Here is a 16,214-nt window from a genome sequence, read left to right on the forward strand (position 1 = left end):
CACATGGGCTGCTATTTCACTACTACGGAGAAATGCTGTAAAACTCTGCCTCTCTCTCTCTCTCTCTCTCTCTCACTTTGGACGTTTGACCCACTGGCGTTTGTGAGGTAACTTTTCCTCTCCTCTTGGCTGTTAAAGCCAGACTTGTGGATCCTGACACAACGTGCCTGAGGTGCAAGTTTTCTCCACTGTGTCTATTACGGATTACCTTTGATTACCGCGCATTATGCGCATATAGACTGTAACCGCAGCTGTTCTTCCTGCCTTCGGTGAACAGCACTTTCATTTCTAAAGCAGATCGGAGCACTTTCTGTTGAGCAGGTGAAGACAATAACCAATCATAGGGGAGTAAGATCTCGCCTGTCAATGCTCAAAAAGCAAGCGGGATAATATTTACATCAGTTTATTTGCTATAAATGCTCATGCTTTCTTCTGTGCATATATTGGAGTTTTGATACATTCAGAAAGAGTGAGCAGGTTTTCTTTGAGCAGGTCAAATTAAGGGTACAGTTCATATATCTTTCTGCTGTATTAAAAAACAGAATTGTATAACAAATAATATATAAATATATTTATAGATTTAAATAAAAAAAATTCTTGTGTTATGAAGAAAAAATCTAATTATGTGTGGAAAGCATCGTCAATGCACCGAGATATCCAATTTAACTGAATCGATGGCATGATAATCGTAACCGAACCAAACCGTGAGACCTGTGTAGATTTATAGACCTTTTTCTTGGCTACTGCATGGAGGGCGCCATAGTGACCAGCGTCGTCCGCTAGAATGTTTGAAACTTGCATTTACAGCATTTACAACTGGTAATCTGCGACCCAAAAATGGATTTCAATAGCATTTTGAGTGGATTATGGAGTGTTTTTGTGACACACAACTTTGAAAGGTGTGTGTTAAAGCTGTTATGATCTGTCAGATCTGTGGTTCAAGTGCGAGAGAAAAACAGTATCATAAGCCATGTTTCTTTTCATTCTGCTTAATCACGTGCCCCCAAAAAAGATATTTAAAATAAACAAAACAATATGATGTCTTTTGACTTTCGTTAATAACTACATTACTCAAAACTTGTAAATTTTGAAATAAACTACTTGCAATACTTAAGTACAAAAAATGATGAATACCTAAGTACGTCCACTTAAGTATGGTGCTTAAAGAGCAATTCAACTTCTACTCAAAAGAACTTTTTGATAGAGCACTTGTACTTTGACCTAAGTCTGGGTCTCTAGTACTTTATACTGTACATCTCTGCATCCGAATGATGCAGCAGAAATCGAGACTCATCAGACCAGGCAACATTTTTTTGAATCTTCTATTGTCTAATTTTGCCAGTGTGAATTGTAGTCTCAGTTTCCTGTTCTTAGCTGACAAGAGTAGCATCCGGTGTGGTCTTCTGCTGCTGTAGCCCATTCGCCTCAAGGTTCGAAGTGTTGTGCGTTCAGAGATGCTCCTCTGCATACCTTACTGAGTTACTGTTGCCTTTGTATCAGCTCAGTCTGGCCATTCTCCTCTGACCTCTGGCATCAACAAGACATTTGCGCCTGCAGAACTGCCGCTCACTGAAGATTTTCTCTTCCTCGTACCATTCTTTGTAAATCCTAGAGATGGTTGTGCATGAAAATCCCAGTAGATCAGCAGTTTCCATGTCACGTTCAAAGTCACTTAAATCACTTTCTTCCCCATTCTGATGCTCAGTTTGAACTGCAGCAGATCACCTTGACCATGTCTACATATCTAAATGCATTGAGTTGCTGTGATGTGATTGGCTGATTAGACATTTGCATTAACAAGCAGTTGGAGAGGTGTACCCAATGAAGTGGTCAGTGAGTGTATATTAGTATTCATCGCATATACAGTTGAGAACAAAATTACTTGCCCTCTTGTGCAATATATATATTTTTAAAAATTTCTCAAATTAAAAAAAAATAATAATAAATAAATAAATAAAGGAAATTTTCACAGTATTTCCAATAATATTTTTTCTTCTGGAGAAAGTCTTATTTGTTTTATTTCAGCTGATTTTTAAAAAAACAATATTAGAGTCAATATTATTACTGCGCTTAAGCAATACTTTTTTCAGTCGTCTACAAAAAAACCCACTGTTATACAATGACTTGTCTAGTTATTTTAACTTGTCTTATTAACCTAGTTAAGCCTTTAAATTGCACTTAAAGCTGAATACTAGTATCTTGAAAAATATCTAGTAAAATATCATGCACTGTCATCATGGGAAAGATAAAATAAATCAGTTATTAGAAATGAGTTATTAAAACTATTATGTTTAGAAACGTAGTGAAAAATATTCATATTCCTAAAAATAGATCTTCGATATAAATAAAACATAAAAGACTATATGTATTAGTTTCATCTTCAGCCATCCAAAAAGTTATAGCAAGTAACTTTGCCAACATCGTATGATAGCATTTTTCTTGTTTTTCTTTTTAAGGGTAATTGTCAGGGGTTGTGTTCCTTAATAGTGAATGCGAGGTATATTTTGCAGCGTGTGCTTGCGCAAGCATGCATCTGCCATTATGTCTTGTGTTTTGCTGGCGGTGTGTGAGGCAGAGCTCTCTAGTTGCAGGAGAGCGGATGGAAGAGAAAAGTCCACATTGAATTAGCTTCCATCACGGCACTCTAATGCTGTATAATGGCTGCAGACATCTCATGGGTAATAGCTCAGGGATTACAGAGAAGGCATATTGCTCTTAGTGACACCACTAACCTTATTAGAGAGAGAGAGAGAGCGAGAATGAGAGAGTTCGATGTGTATTTGCAGTGACTGGAAGCTGAAGGTGTATTATTATAATGGAAAATACCTGATCCAAATTATAGTTATTTACTGTATCTTATGTATATGATGACAGCCGCATGCTTTCTCCCGTGTCTGTGATATTTCACACACAAAACACTCAGCTAAATGTTTACTAAATGAATCAGGCTTTTCATAGTTGTGCAGCCTAAACAAAAGTCTGGTTTTGTTTGTATTTGTTGATTTCCTGCAGAATGGGAATAAAAGACAGTGGTGTGTCCGACCTTTCAATCCATACATCTATAACATTTGTGTTCTATTCTGTTCAAATACTGTAGTTATCATTCACTGTAAAGAATGCTGGGTTTCACACAATTCCTTCATGTTGTCCTAACACAAATCAATTAAGTTAACTTAATTGTTTTTACAAATTTAAGTGGATTGAACATAAAACATTTAAGTTGTCCTAAATAAAATCTTAACTATTGTGTTGTTTCAACTCATTGTAAATAAGTAGTTTAAACAAGCAGCAAAAGTAATTTCAATGTTTGAAGTGAATATTTTTTTTTCTCCAAAGACTTGTTTTCTTGGGTGTTAGTTAGTAGTTAGTTAGTTAGTAGTTTAAATGTTGACTACTGTAGGCACTTTAAATTGAGGCAAAATGACTTAAAATGTTTGATAGTTGCCATAAATGTATAGAATATTTATGTGTGTGTGTCACCATGCGCAAGTTAAAGCAAAAGTCACATTTAACTATTGGCCCTCAACAATATTTTCAACCAATCGGCATTCTTACGTTTACAACCATTCTCACTGGTTGGTGATTGTTTTGCAACTCTTTTTTTTTTTTTTGTGCTATCACCGTTTAATGACATCATGTTCTGGGAAGACTCGTCAGTCACGGTAACTTTTCCTGGTTTTGTTCTGGGAATTATTCATTTACAAATTCAGCACTGCGCCAAGGTGGCACAAAGAGACAGGATGCAAGAGAAATATACAGTAGCAGTAAATATCCTGCTACTTGTAAATAAATAAATAAATAAATAAATAAATAAAGCAATGTTTTATCATACATATAGACAGTTGTGCATTTTTGGTTATTTTAAAATAAGATAAATATTTTAAAATAAATAAATTTTAAAATAAAATAAGCTTTTTCATTTACGTTTTCATTTACAGTTTTTATTTACATTTTCTTTCTTGATTATATTTAACTTTTTCATTTTTAGTGGAATTCATTTGGGGTAAAAACAAGCAAACATACACATATATATAATAATAACAATGTAATGTTTGCCCTAAACGTGAGTTTGATATTAATAAAGATGGAATAAAGGCAAGTTAAATAGCACAAACTTGTTAAAATCAAAATGGTAGTCTTTAAAAGTGACATTGCCAGCTGGTTTAATCGTCTGCTCATATGAATTGGACGAGTTGTTCTTGGCCTGGGATTACTTGTGGGTTATGAGCTTTTCAGAAGGACTTGGCTGCGCAGACTGTCCTCCACAAGTGCGAAATGGTTTAATTTACTCTTTCATTAATTGCTTTGGTGGATCTCGAACTGAACCACGCGAGGGGTTACTGAATAGCCAGTACTAATCTAAAACCCCATTAACTCGTGCCGGGGAAGGATTTCTGATTACATGAGGGGCAAATAAAGTTTGTTTGTTAACAAATTACTTTTCATCACCCACATTTAGTATTTTTTTTTTTGTTTGTTTGTTTTTCCTGACAATTCCATGTAATATTTCTAGAAATTATGCCATAAAATTGTGAAATACATTTTGTTTGCCTTTAAAGAAATGCTGTTAGGGGGGCAACGCAGTGGCGCAGTAGGTAGTGCTGTCGCCTCACAGCAAGAAGGTCGCTGGTTCGAGCCTCGGCTGGATCGGTTGGCGTTTCTGTGTGGAGTTTGCATGTTCTCCCTGCGTTCGCGTGGGTTTCCTCCGGGTGCTCCGGTTTCCCCCACAGTCCAAAGACATGCAGTACAGGTGAATTGGGTAGGCTAAATTGTCCATGTGTATGTGTGTGTGAATGAGTGTGCATGTGTTTCCCAGTGATGGGTTGCGGCTGGAAGGGCATCCGCTGCATAAAACCAATGCTGGATAAGTTGGTGGTTCATTCCGCTGGGGTGACCCCAGATTAATAAAGGGACTAAGCCGAAAAGAAAATGAATGAATTAATGAAATGCTGTTAGGAATTTAAGCAACCAAACGGTTTAAATTATGTAATTGGACTGATTTAAAAGTTGTTATTTGTTTTCCAAAGACCATTTTAAGCCTAATCCAGTGTAGCTTTTTATTTTGTCAAGAATCCCCATATCCCATGGTCCTTTCCATGATTGCAATGCAAATGTTTGATAGGCTTAAATTCTGGAAGAAGGCTCCATTTTTCATACATGAATTGACCACCAGTTGACCTGATCCTCACAGAGAATCTTGTGTATTGAAGCAGACACTGAATGCCTGGGGGTCATATAATTGAAATGCTTCCATTGTCAATACAAGATCTGGTCAAAAAAGACTGCAACATTTAATCAGAAATAAACTAGTGATCTCAAGGAAGAGAAGATAACCACTCTGTAAAATTGATGCCAACACATCCTAACTGAGTTCAGGTCATTTGATGGCCAATTTATTTGTGAAAATAAAGCCTTCTTTCAATTTGTGCCTGATGCTTCAAGCAAAATGGTTTGAGGCCTTTTAGTTGTATTAATAGTGTGTTTGTTGTCAAAGGTGGTGTTTCAAAGATCTGATGTAGATAGATGTACTGATACACATTTGATTTGGGATAACTAGAGAAGTTCAGTTGATCCAACTAAAAAATTGTAATGCTTTAGTTTACGTACCAGTTCTCGTTAATAACTAGTGGCTTATTACCTGCCTATTATCAAGATATTGGCTGTTTATTTGTACTTATAAAGTGCATATTCTGCATGATGTTTTTCTACATACATAATTCCAGTACCAACTACTATTGTAATATCAATTAATAGGCAGCAATTTGGCAGTTTATTGAGCTAAAAGTCATAGTTAGTGGTTTATTAATAGCAAGAATTGTACCTTAAAGTCTGATCAAACATTATAGGCAGCAAAAATGTAGTTTTTTTACAGTGTATTCAGCATGATCTTATTCTACATTTCTTATTATTAATAGAGAAAGTTGTACATTACAATAAAGTGAAGCCATTTTTATTTACAAAATAAATTAGGCGGCATTTCCATAATGGTGTAACAAGTGATCTGTGAAGTATTTGAACTGAAACTCCACAGATACATCCAGAGGACTCCTTAGCATATATATATATATATATATATATATATATATATATATATATATATATATATATATATATATATATATATATATATATATATATATATTTTTTTTTTTTTTTTCTTCAATGTACATTCAGGAAAGAAACTCAGAAACACTATAGAGAATATCTCCCTTTGGAATAGACTTTGCAGATCTTTGCTTTGTAACTGTAGATCTTTTTCATGCTCAAACAGGAACATTATGCACTAAAGTCAGTGGATAGCACAGCTTTTTTTTTTATTATTAAAATACTGACTTATAACAACCTATTACTTAACAAGCATCTAGTTCTGTGAGCCAACATGTGGATTTTTCTATAAACACTGTTTGGGTACAAGATATTTAGTGGCTATAAAGACTCTTGCAGGGCTGTTTTCCGTTCACTGGGTAGAAGATTGCATTTGTGTCATCCATTGATTAGCATCTTGTTTTGGTATCTCTTGTTATACAGCAGCCGTGGAAACAAAAATGCAGGAACAACAGAGCACGGCAGGACCAGATAAATGAGGGTGTTTCCCTGGATACGTGTTGTAGGAGACAGGGATGCGGCCATTTGGGGGAATTGGACAGACAGTTTGTGCTTATTGGACTTGTATTGATCGCCATTATTAGTCATTCTTTGCATGCACATGGAAAAAAATCCATGTTCATGCACATTGTTCTTGTAATTCTTATTTAGGAAAGCAAGGAGCTTCAGGTGAATAGGGTTAAACGTTCTAATAATTATCAAAATACTTCCCCACTTGACTGATTACATTAAGAATTTCAAGACATATTTATTATTATTTTCTAAAATGTTATGCTTACATATGCAAATGAGCCATAAATTCATTAAATATGCACGAATTTGAATATGTTCCTAGGACAAAAGTCTTTGAAGGCAGACAATGGTTATATGTAATTATATATGAACATACAGTGCGGAAAATAAATATTGATCACGTCACTATTTTTCTCAGAAAATGTATTTCCAAAGGTGCTGTTGACTTGAAATTTTCACCGGATGTTAATAGCAAGAAAAGAAATCCATATATGCAAAGAAAACAAATCAATTTAGTTTATAAATGAAGTTATGTGTAATAAAATGAAATGACGCAGCGAAAAAGTATTGAACACATGAAGAAAGGAAGGTCTAGAAAGGCAGTGGAAGCCCAGACAGCAGCCGAAATCTCTTATAGCAACCCTCTGCCCTTCGTCATTAGTAAAATTAATATCAGCTGCTTCAGTCCAACCTTTACATTAACATGACGATGAAGATGAAACCAGGGTGGACATTTCAGCAAGACAATGATCCAAAACACAGCCAAGGAATTCTCAATTGCTTTTTAGAGAGAGAAAATTAAGCTGTAGAATGGCCCAGCCAGTCACCTGATCTGAATCCAATAGAAAATACAAATTAAAGATCAGATTTAATAGACGAAACCCACAGAACCATCAAGATTTTTACACTCTGTTGAAGTGTAAAAAAAATCCCACCTGAGAAATTCATGTGACTTCATTCTCCATATGAGAGGCATCTTTAAGCTGTCATTATTAAAAAAAAGCCTTGTATTAAATACATTTCTGTAGTTCAGTACATTATCCTTGTGTCATTTCATTGTTATCACACAACTAATTTTTCAGATTTTTTTGTTTTGTTTTGTTTTTTTGCTTGGTTCTGGTTCAATCCCATGTTAACAGCTCCTTTAGAAATAATATTCCCAGGAAAAAAAACATGACGTGTTCAATACTTATTTTCCTCGCTGTATCTCAACATCAGAACACAGATATTAATAAAACTGTTTGGTAAAAACTAATTGCGAAAAAAATGCCCATTTTAAAGACCAAATAAAAAAACTAACAGAAAAAGTAATGCATAAAACAGGATGATTTTTATATTAGAAAGTTTTCAATCAAAATTGACAGGAAAAGCAGCCTCTCGCCCCAAAAACTCTTTTTATAGCCTTTATTCAGATTCAGAATTCAAATGGTCTTTCTTCTTTCTCTCCATTTCAGTGAATAAGCACAAACCATGGATTGAGACGTCCTACCATGGAGTCATTACTGAGAACATGGACACTGTAATGCTGGACCCTCCTTTGGTGGCGCTGGACAAAGACGCTCCTGTTCCTTATGCAGGTATGTGATTTATCTATCTTACGAAGCGCTCTGGAAAACTCATTTCTAATTGGTCAATTATGACTTTTGTGGTGTACAGAAATTCTGTAGCCATTTTCCTTGGTGGCTTCTTGGTGGTTTCGTTTCTTTGTGCTGGATTGATGTCATATTGGATCCTTTTTCTTGTAGTTTCAGTTGGAATCAATATTTCATGGTATTTTCTAAATTTATGTTGACAGTTGATGTAAATTCAGTTAAACATTATCACAAAATATACCCCTTTTTAATAAAAAAATTAATAAATATACATGATGACTGTCTGAATGGGAATACTCTCTATAGCGGTATGTATTTGTTTAAAAGGTAAACATTTTAAATATATTAAATACAAGAAAACAAATCTGTTTATAGACATGTTTATATGTTTATTTATTTTTTTATTATTTGTCATTCAGTGTAATAATAAACCAAAATAGTTATTCTGAACTGAATGGTATTAAATGTTATTGTATTTTAAATTATTAAAATCGTATTGTTGACAAGTGGGTTAAACCTAGTGGTTTAAATCAGTGGTCCTCAACCTTTTTATCACCGCTGACTGGTCAACACTTTGACAATTTTACCACGGACAGGATTTGGACGGTGGTTCGAAGGTTGCTAGGCGACCATTAACATTGCTGTCACTTTTATACAAGTTTTATTTATAGAGAAAAATTACAAAGTACTGCAGTGTTTGGGTCTTCTGTATTTGTCTGAGATAGTCTACCAAAATGTGTATATTCCATACGAGCTAAAGCTGATCGGTCAGTTCTTGTCACGTGACTCGTGGTGCACTTGTGGCATTCATTTAACTGAGTGCGTCTAAAAGGCGCAAGCGCGGCCGCTTGTACGCAAGACTGCACACCACCATTGGAAATAATGGACTTGTGTGAACTCTAGAAAAACACACCGATAAGCAAACAGCCCCTAAAAGGCCGTCGTCATTTGCGATCTCCTGCAGTTGATCTTCTTGCACAGACATGCTGGATTCACCTAATTTGTTGACAACTGGGTTGCGGATCCATTTTTTGGCACTTTGTGGGTCCTTCACAGGGCCTTTTCACCAAAGAAACTTCCCAAAGATGTCTGTTTCTTACTCATTTTGCTGCTTATGGGTTACATTGGGCACTCAAGTGAATGACACATAATTGAGATTATGGTAATTTTTCAAAAAAACATTGTTTAGACTTAGATAAATAAAACAGAAATAATTAATGTACCAATTGATCCCACTGAGGACCATTGGTTTAAATGACATTGGTAAAATATACAGGGCTCAACATAAATGAGTACACTGCTCACAAATTTGAATAAATATTTTCTATAAGAAGCTTTACAATGTTATATTTGTGCATACACTGTATGTTAGATTAGTCAGTTCTAAAGCCAAATCTAGAGCTAATCTCACAAAATAACTTATCATAAGGGTCAAAAATGTGTACACTCAAATGTATTTTTTTAAGGAAAAATATTAAATAAAAAAATTAAAAAGAGAAACAAAAAAATTATTTAAAATTTTGTTGAAATTCTGTAGTTTGTAATCTTTTTCCCAATATTTTGCAATATTTCTATTTCTAAAGATAAATATAACTAATAAATCGATTTATTAAATCTGTTTAGTTTAAATGGACAAAAAAAATATTTACTAAGAAATAGATACAAATATTCATTTTCAAAATGGGGTGTACTCATTTATGTTGAGCACTGTACATATTAAAAATGACAATTCCTTAGTGTTTAAAGGGCCATGAAACCCCCCTATTTCGATTCAAGTCTACATCAGAATTAAATTTTTAAATGGTTCATGATGGGTGTGGAGCGCTGTGAGCAGAGGGAGGAAGGGGGTGTTTTTTTTTTTTTTTTTTAATCTGGGGGATTTTAAACATAGGTGAACACGGCAGCACGGATATAGGCGATGTGCCTGAATGGTAGCGAACTCAACTGATGAAAAACAAAGTCCACCATTGTCCAGTTCTCGTAAGCTCTCCTGACAAAAATGTTTGCTGCAAACCAACAGCTTTACTATATCAGCCCTGAGAGCATCGCGGGGAAAATCATGCAACAAAGCATGTGAATCATGAAAACAAACACATAATGTTACGACCCTTCATGAACAGCTAAATACTGCTTGCCATACGCGTACATGGTCTCACCCAGTTATTGGGTGTCACAGCTTGGCAGGTCTGCCTTGCCTTAGGAAAGCCCGTGCTCTCATGAATAATTAAGAAGCAAGGTCTTCTCATAGGATAAGAAAACTCAGCTATGAATATTAATGAGAAACCAATGGATCATCACTTCATTTGCAGGTTCGCGCTACGTCACCGATTTTGATCCCGCCCTGAAAAAATATTTTAAACCCAGAAGATAAAATCAGCTGACAAAAGCTCAAAATTATCCAGTTTTATCCACAATTAAAGCTCACAGGTGCGGATTCTGTCTTAATTGAAGCTTAACACACACAAAAAAAAGTACTCCAGAGTATCTTGAACATTTCAGGGATGCTAAAAACCCCTTCTTGTGTAGAATTTTTTTAATGTATGCATTTTTAAATAGCTATTTATAAAGCAGACTCTTTTATCACAGTGCCCTTAAAATGTTTCAATAGAACACCAGCAATGCTTCACTTTGAAATACGCAACACATGCAGAATATATATCATGCTAATTAAATTGCAGCCGTTTAATCATAATTGCGATCTGTTTTTTTTCTCTATAGTGAAACATTGCAGAACATCAAGGATTATGCCAAAATTTATAGTACTGGATGATAACAATGGCTCAGTCCTTCAGTATGGTGTTCTTCTATTCCTCTGTGTGTAAGCGAGGGCGCTTGAGTGTGAGGTTTTATGTGTATTGCAGCATAGTGCTCATATAAAAGAGATTTAGTCAATGCTTTCCTCAGCGTTATGGAGACAGATCCACCTGACCTTCCTGTTATTTCGAAAAGAGCTTCCTGCTTCCATCTCCATTGTTGTGGTGACACGCAACCCTTGTATAAGTGGATCTTGTCGCCCTTTCCATGGCCGAGCGTTCAATAAACCAGCCGGCCTTGAAAAAACGACTCGTACAATGCGCGTTTTGGCTTTTTCCAGCAGAAGGAATCAACACTTAAAGCGTCAATCACTTCTCAGTGAGCGATGAACGACAGCACCGCTTTATGACTTGCATGTTGTTTTGTGTAAGACAGAATTCGACTTGCTGGTTTTCAAGTGCAGCTTGTTGAGACGGGGTGGCTGACAGATGCAAAGTAATTAAATAAAGTGATTTTTTTTTCCACATAGAGGAATGTGTGGAAGCATTGTGACAGGTAACTCTCTACAGCTCATTAAATGACAATGGCTGGAATTAATCTCCTTTCTGACAGCCTTGGAAAAAAAAAAGTTTTATATATTTATTTTTTGCAGCTTGTACTGTGTGTGGCGCAGCTGATACAGATTTGTTGTTCATACCTTGGGAATTTATTTAGCTGACAATGTGCCTCTTTCTTTACTGCATTACCATTGAGTACCGGTGATGACTGATTATCTTTGCAGGTTCAGTGTAGTACTTCGGAGGGTTTGTTCCTGTGGTATCATACATTAACGCCAGTAAGGCAAATCCTGTGTAATAAAACGATGCATATATCTTACTACTTCTGTTACCCTGGATAAATGCATTCCATAGGTAGTAGGATTGCACGTTTTACCTGTATTATGGTAGCATCGTGATCCTATGGTTCCAAAATACTGGTCGTGCCACTGTAGTTTGTAAACGGTAGTATCGTCATTAACGGTCGATCTACAATTGATAATGCTACATGTAAAAAAGTCACTAAAATGCTCACACGTTTGTGCAACAATAGACCATTTTATATGAATAGTCTTTGGAGCCCTTTAAGGTTGCACGTTTTCTGTTGTTTTCTGATGTGAAAAAAAAGTGACGTTTTTATTTCCTCTCCGCTGTCGCCACTGGCTTGCATGGTTCGGGATCTGTAGAGCTGCGCATCGTTGGATTTGATCTTCAGTATTTGGACTCTCAGTAGTGATTATTAAACCACACTGAACTGAGCTAAACTGAACTGAACTTAAACACTACAAACTGAACTACACTGTTCCTATTTACTATGACCTTTTATGTGAAGCTGCTTTGACACAATCTACATTGTATAAGCGCTATACAAATAAAGGTGAATTGAAAAAAATTGAATGTTTCGAAGGCACATCTGAATCAGTTTTTTGTGTTCCTGTCAATATGATTTTGTAGCTACAACAACCGTGACAATCTCTTAAAAAGAACGATTCACAAAGTAAAATTTTGAAATACTTTGGATTCTTACCTGATAAGACAACATGAAACATTGAAACAAATTTTGACCACTATATATAGCCTAATTTTTGTAGGAAACATGCTTTTTTTGTAACGAATTTCATTTAATATCATTTGTATCTTTATTTTACTGTATTTTTTGTTGGTCAGTTATCTACAAAATAAACAAAAAGAATGAATAAATTTTAGGTGAAGTGATGTGCAAATAATACTTTTTTCAATGATAAGGGAATCGGGAATTAAATTCAACTAGACCTATTAAAACATGTAAAATATAGTATTTCTGAGAATTTATTTTATAATTTGAGTTATGAATTACAGTATCGCAATAAAAATATATATATGTTGGCAGTTTGGGAGTATGATAATCAGATTTCTTAGCTTTTTTTACTCTCATATTTCTTACCACAGATTGTGTCTCTGTAAGCATCATATCGTATATGATAATATGATTCTGACATAAAACCGGAAAGATGCATCAGGATATTTGTTCCTTAACATATGAAGGAAACATTGCAGGTATCCAGAATACCCCTCTTACAGTTTATTTTCGATCCAAAGAAGAGAATGCCAATCTTTCTTTCTTTCTTTCTTTCTTTCTTTCTTTCTTTCTTTCTTTCTTTCTTTCTTTCTTTCTTTCTTTCTTTCTTCTTTCTTTCTTTCTTTCTTTCTTTCTTTCTTTCTTTCTTTCTTTCTTTCTTTCTTTCTTTCTTTCTTTCCTTCTTTCTTTCTTTCTTCTTGAGTTGTCAGATCTCAGTGTAGTCATATATACAGTTGAAGTAGAAATTATTAGCCCTCCTGTGAATATTTCCCAAATTATTTAACTGGGCAAAGAATTGTTCACAGTATTTTCCATAATATTATTCTTTCTCTGGAGAAAGTCTGGAGCAGTTTAAACATTTTTAAAGCATTTAAAAAATATTACTAACCTCCTTAAAGGTGATGTATGTATGTTTTTGACTCTTTTAAAGCATATAAATATCATAATATGTTTGCAGATATTTAAGAAGTGCTAAACATTCTTGTTTATTTGTAAAACAATGCTTAAGCTAGTTATTTTGCTTTAAAAATGTGCTGGAACACTATCTTTGTATTGGTCATTTAACCCACCCTATGACAGTTTAGCCAATTGTATTTCATTCATTCAGTCAGTCAAGATGGCTCTGAAAGTATGAATTCGTGACTGAAATGTGACAACAAGCTCGGTGACGAGATTTGCAGTGATAAGCAATTTGGATGTTTGCACCAGTCGAAACACGGCAGAAATTTAAATACAGCCATTCAGAAGCACAGAATAGTTCACTCACTGCACTTCAACTAAATGGTAAAGTTTATAATCTAATTAATGCATATTAAGCCACTTTAACATTATTAAATGTATTAAATTACATGTTGAATTACTGATATGTGTTGGTTTACACCGAATCAAAGTTCTAAAGTTCAATCTCAGACAGTTTGTTTTCAAGATCTGAGGTAAACTATCTGCTGCTGCATTCAGTAGTATGGCAATAAATGTCATGTAAAACGGCATTTAAACTCACATTGTTAGCATTTAACACTGAATAAAGCACATAAGGTGTACAGCTGCAGGAAATAGAAGCCGTTTCTAAAATAAAAATTTCAAGTGTTGCATACAACAAAAACTTTGTTAAATGCAGAAAATATTTCTTCTATCGCATGCGGTTGCTTTTAGTTCGAACATGGTTTAAATCAGCCTTTACTCTCGATAGTCATGGCACTCATTGTCAAACTTGCATACTGCACATTTAAGCAATATTTTTTTTCTATTGTTTACAGATCAAACTATCCTTATACAAAATATTATGTACTGTCAGCATAGCAAAGATAAAAGAAATCAGTTATTAAAACTATTACGTTTAGAAATGTGTTGAAAAATCTAATTCTCTCTGTTAAACATGTGTACAAGGGGGGCTATTAATTCAGGAGGACTAATAATTCTGACTTCAACTGTATATAGTGTTGTATTATTATTGTTTAAATAACATCTATATACAAAAACCTTCCCAAAAAAGCGAGAGCAGCTATTTTGCCACATTTTTTGGGGAGAAAGTCTTGTGTACTTTTTGCTTTGATTTATCAATGACATTTTAATGGCGGATGGCAGCTGTTGTTAAAGCGTCACCAGGAAACGAGTGTTGCGCTCTGATTGGGTGACAGGTGATATTTCACTGCCTTTTCACAGGGAAGCCAATGAATACACACGTACCATTGCTGCCAGGGAGACTCAGAGGAAAAACAGGCCCTCGGTCTCAATCCGTCACTCACCGTAATTCTCCTCACTACCATTCTCTCCGTCTTTCTTTCTTTCTCTGTCCCGCTCTCCTCTGCCACATCAGGCCGTGAGTTATGCGCATGAGCCTTTGTCATCAATCCTGTTTTCGTCTGTTTAGAGAAAGGAATGCGGGCGTCCTTCTGGCACCGCATTAATTGGGGTGTGGGAACACGACCCAGGATTGTTAAGTGCTTCGCCTTGTCCTCTTTCGTCTTTTTTTCTCCTCCTTCCTCGCTCACTGTCTGCCGTGTATCAGCTTGCTTTGATGTAAAATAACGATGATGAGCCTCAAGTCGATGATATATGCTGAGGCAGGGATCCCGAAGATGAATTGTTATTTCTGGGAACAAGACTTTTCCCTGTAGAGCAGATAGCGTAGGTCTTGTAGTATGCATGGAGCATTCTCAATCAAATTAGCATGAAGGATGAGCCGGAGTCAGTAGAGGAAGGCAAAAAAAAAAAAAAAAGGAAGAAAGAAACGGCGCCTTCATTTGCTAATTCTTTATCTCGGTTGCGGCTTCACCAGCCTCTTTCCCTATTAATCTCTTCTCTCAGATGATGTACAATGCCGTATTGTTCCGCTAAACTTTGCCTTCCTCGCACCAGATTAGCTAACAAAACCCAAGCTAGGAAGCGGTCCAGGGAAACTATGGATGGATTGCAGAAGCCACACATGAGAGTGAGAATAGAAGGATGTAGTGAAAGGGAATCGCAGCGGCTGCAGTTCAGACACTTCTCAATTGTTTTGTGTGCCATTTATAGAAGAGAAACCTGGTGCGTATTGAGCAATGTAAATAGATGTTTTTGTTGGTGGATCGCTTTGCATGTTTTGTCATTGTGTTTGGATGATTCTAAGGCCCAATCTAATTTCCTCCTCTTAGCCCTTCCACGTCTCCCTACTCCTCAGTTTTGGGCGTTCATGTGATTTGGTGGGGGTTTCCCAATTCTCTTTTGGTTGGTGGTGTAGGTGAGTGTTCCAGCCTTGGGGCTTCACGATTAGTGTGCTGTCAGTGGTGGGTTGTGGCTGGAAAGGCATCCACCGCATCGAAACGTATGGCAATGTAATTGCCGATTCATTCTGCTGTGGAGACCCCTGATAAATCCAACCAAGGGTCATTGGAAATACGTGCCCATGACTACATTTTTGAGAACTGACAAATATGTACCCGGACTCTGTTTTCTTTTCACAAATCCAATGGGGGACACTGTGAATTTTTTGACAATCTCAAATATGTTACTGTGGCACGTTTTCTCATGTGTCATTTCCCTTAAATCCACTAGAGGTCGCTGTGGACATTACCGCAAATATTAACGTCTTTCTCGACCGTGTCCATGGGAGTAGCTGGTCGGCTTGTGCGTAATATATCAGCTTGATATCGACTGACCCACACACCCCTTTTCCCT

At 35.8% G+C, this 16,214-nt stretch overlaps 1 protein-coding gene across 1 annotated transcript in view; it reads left to right on the forward strand.

Moving 5' to 3' along the window:
• The window catches only part of clstn2a (calsyntenin 2a), a 449,004-nt gene that overhangs the window by 175,748 nt on the left and 257,042 nt on the right, over positions 1-16,214 (forward strand). The window contains 1 exon segment of the mRNA XM_056479198.1: positions 8,073-8,195. Coding sequence (XP_056335173.1) covers positions 8,073-8,195 — 123 coding nt within the window.

This window comes from Danio aesculapii, chromosome 2, assembly GCF_903798145.1.
Source record: "Danio aesculapii chromosome 2, fDanAes4.1, whole genome shotgun sequence".
NCBI lineage: Eukaryota > Metazoa > Chordata > Actinopteri > Cypriniformes > Danionidae > Danio > Danio aesculapii.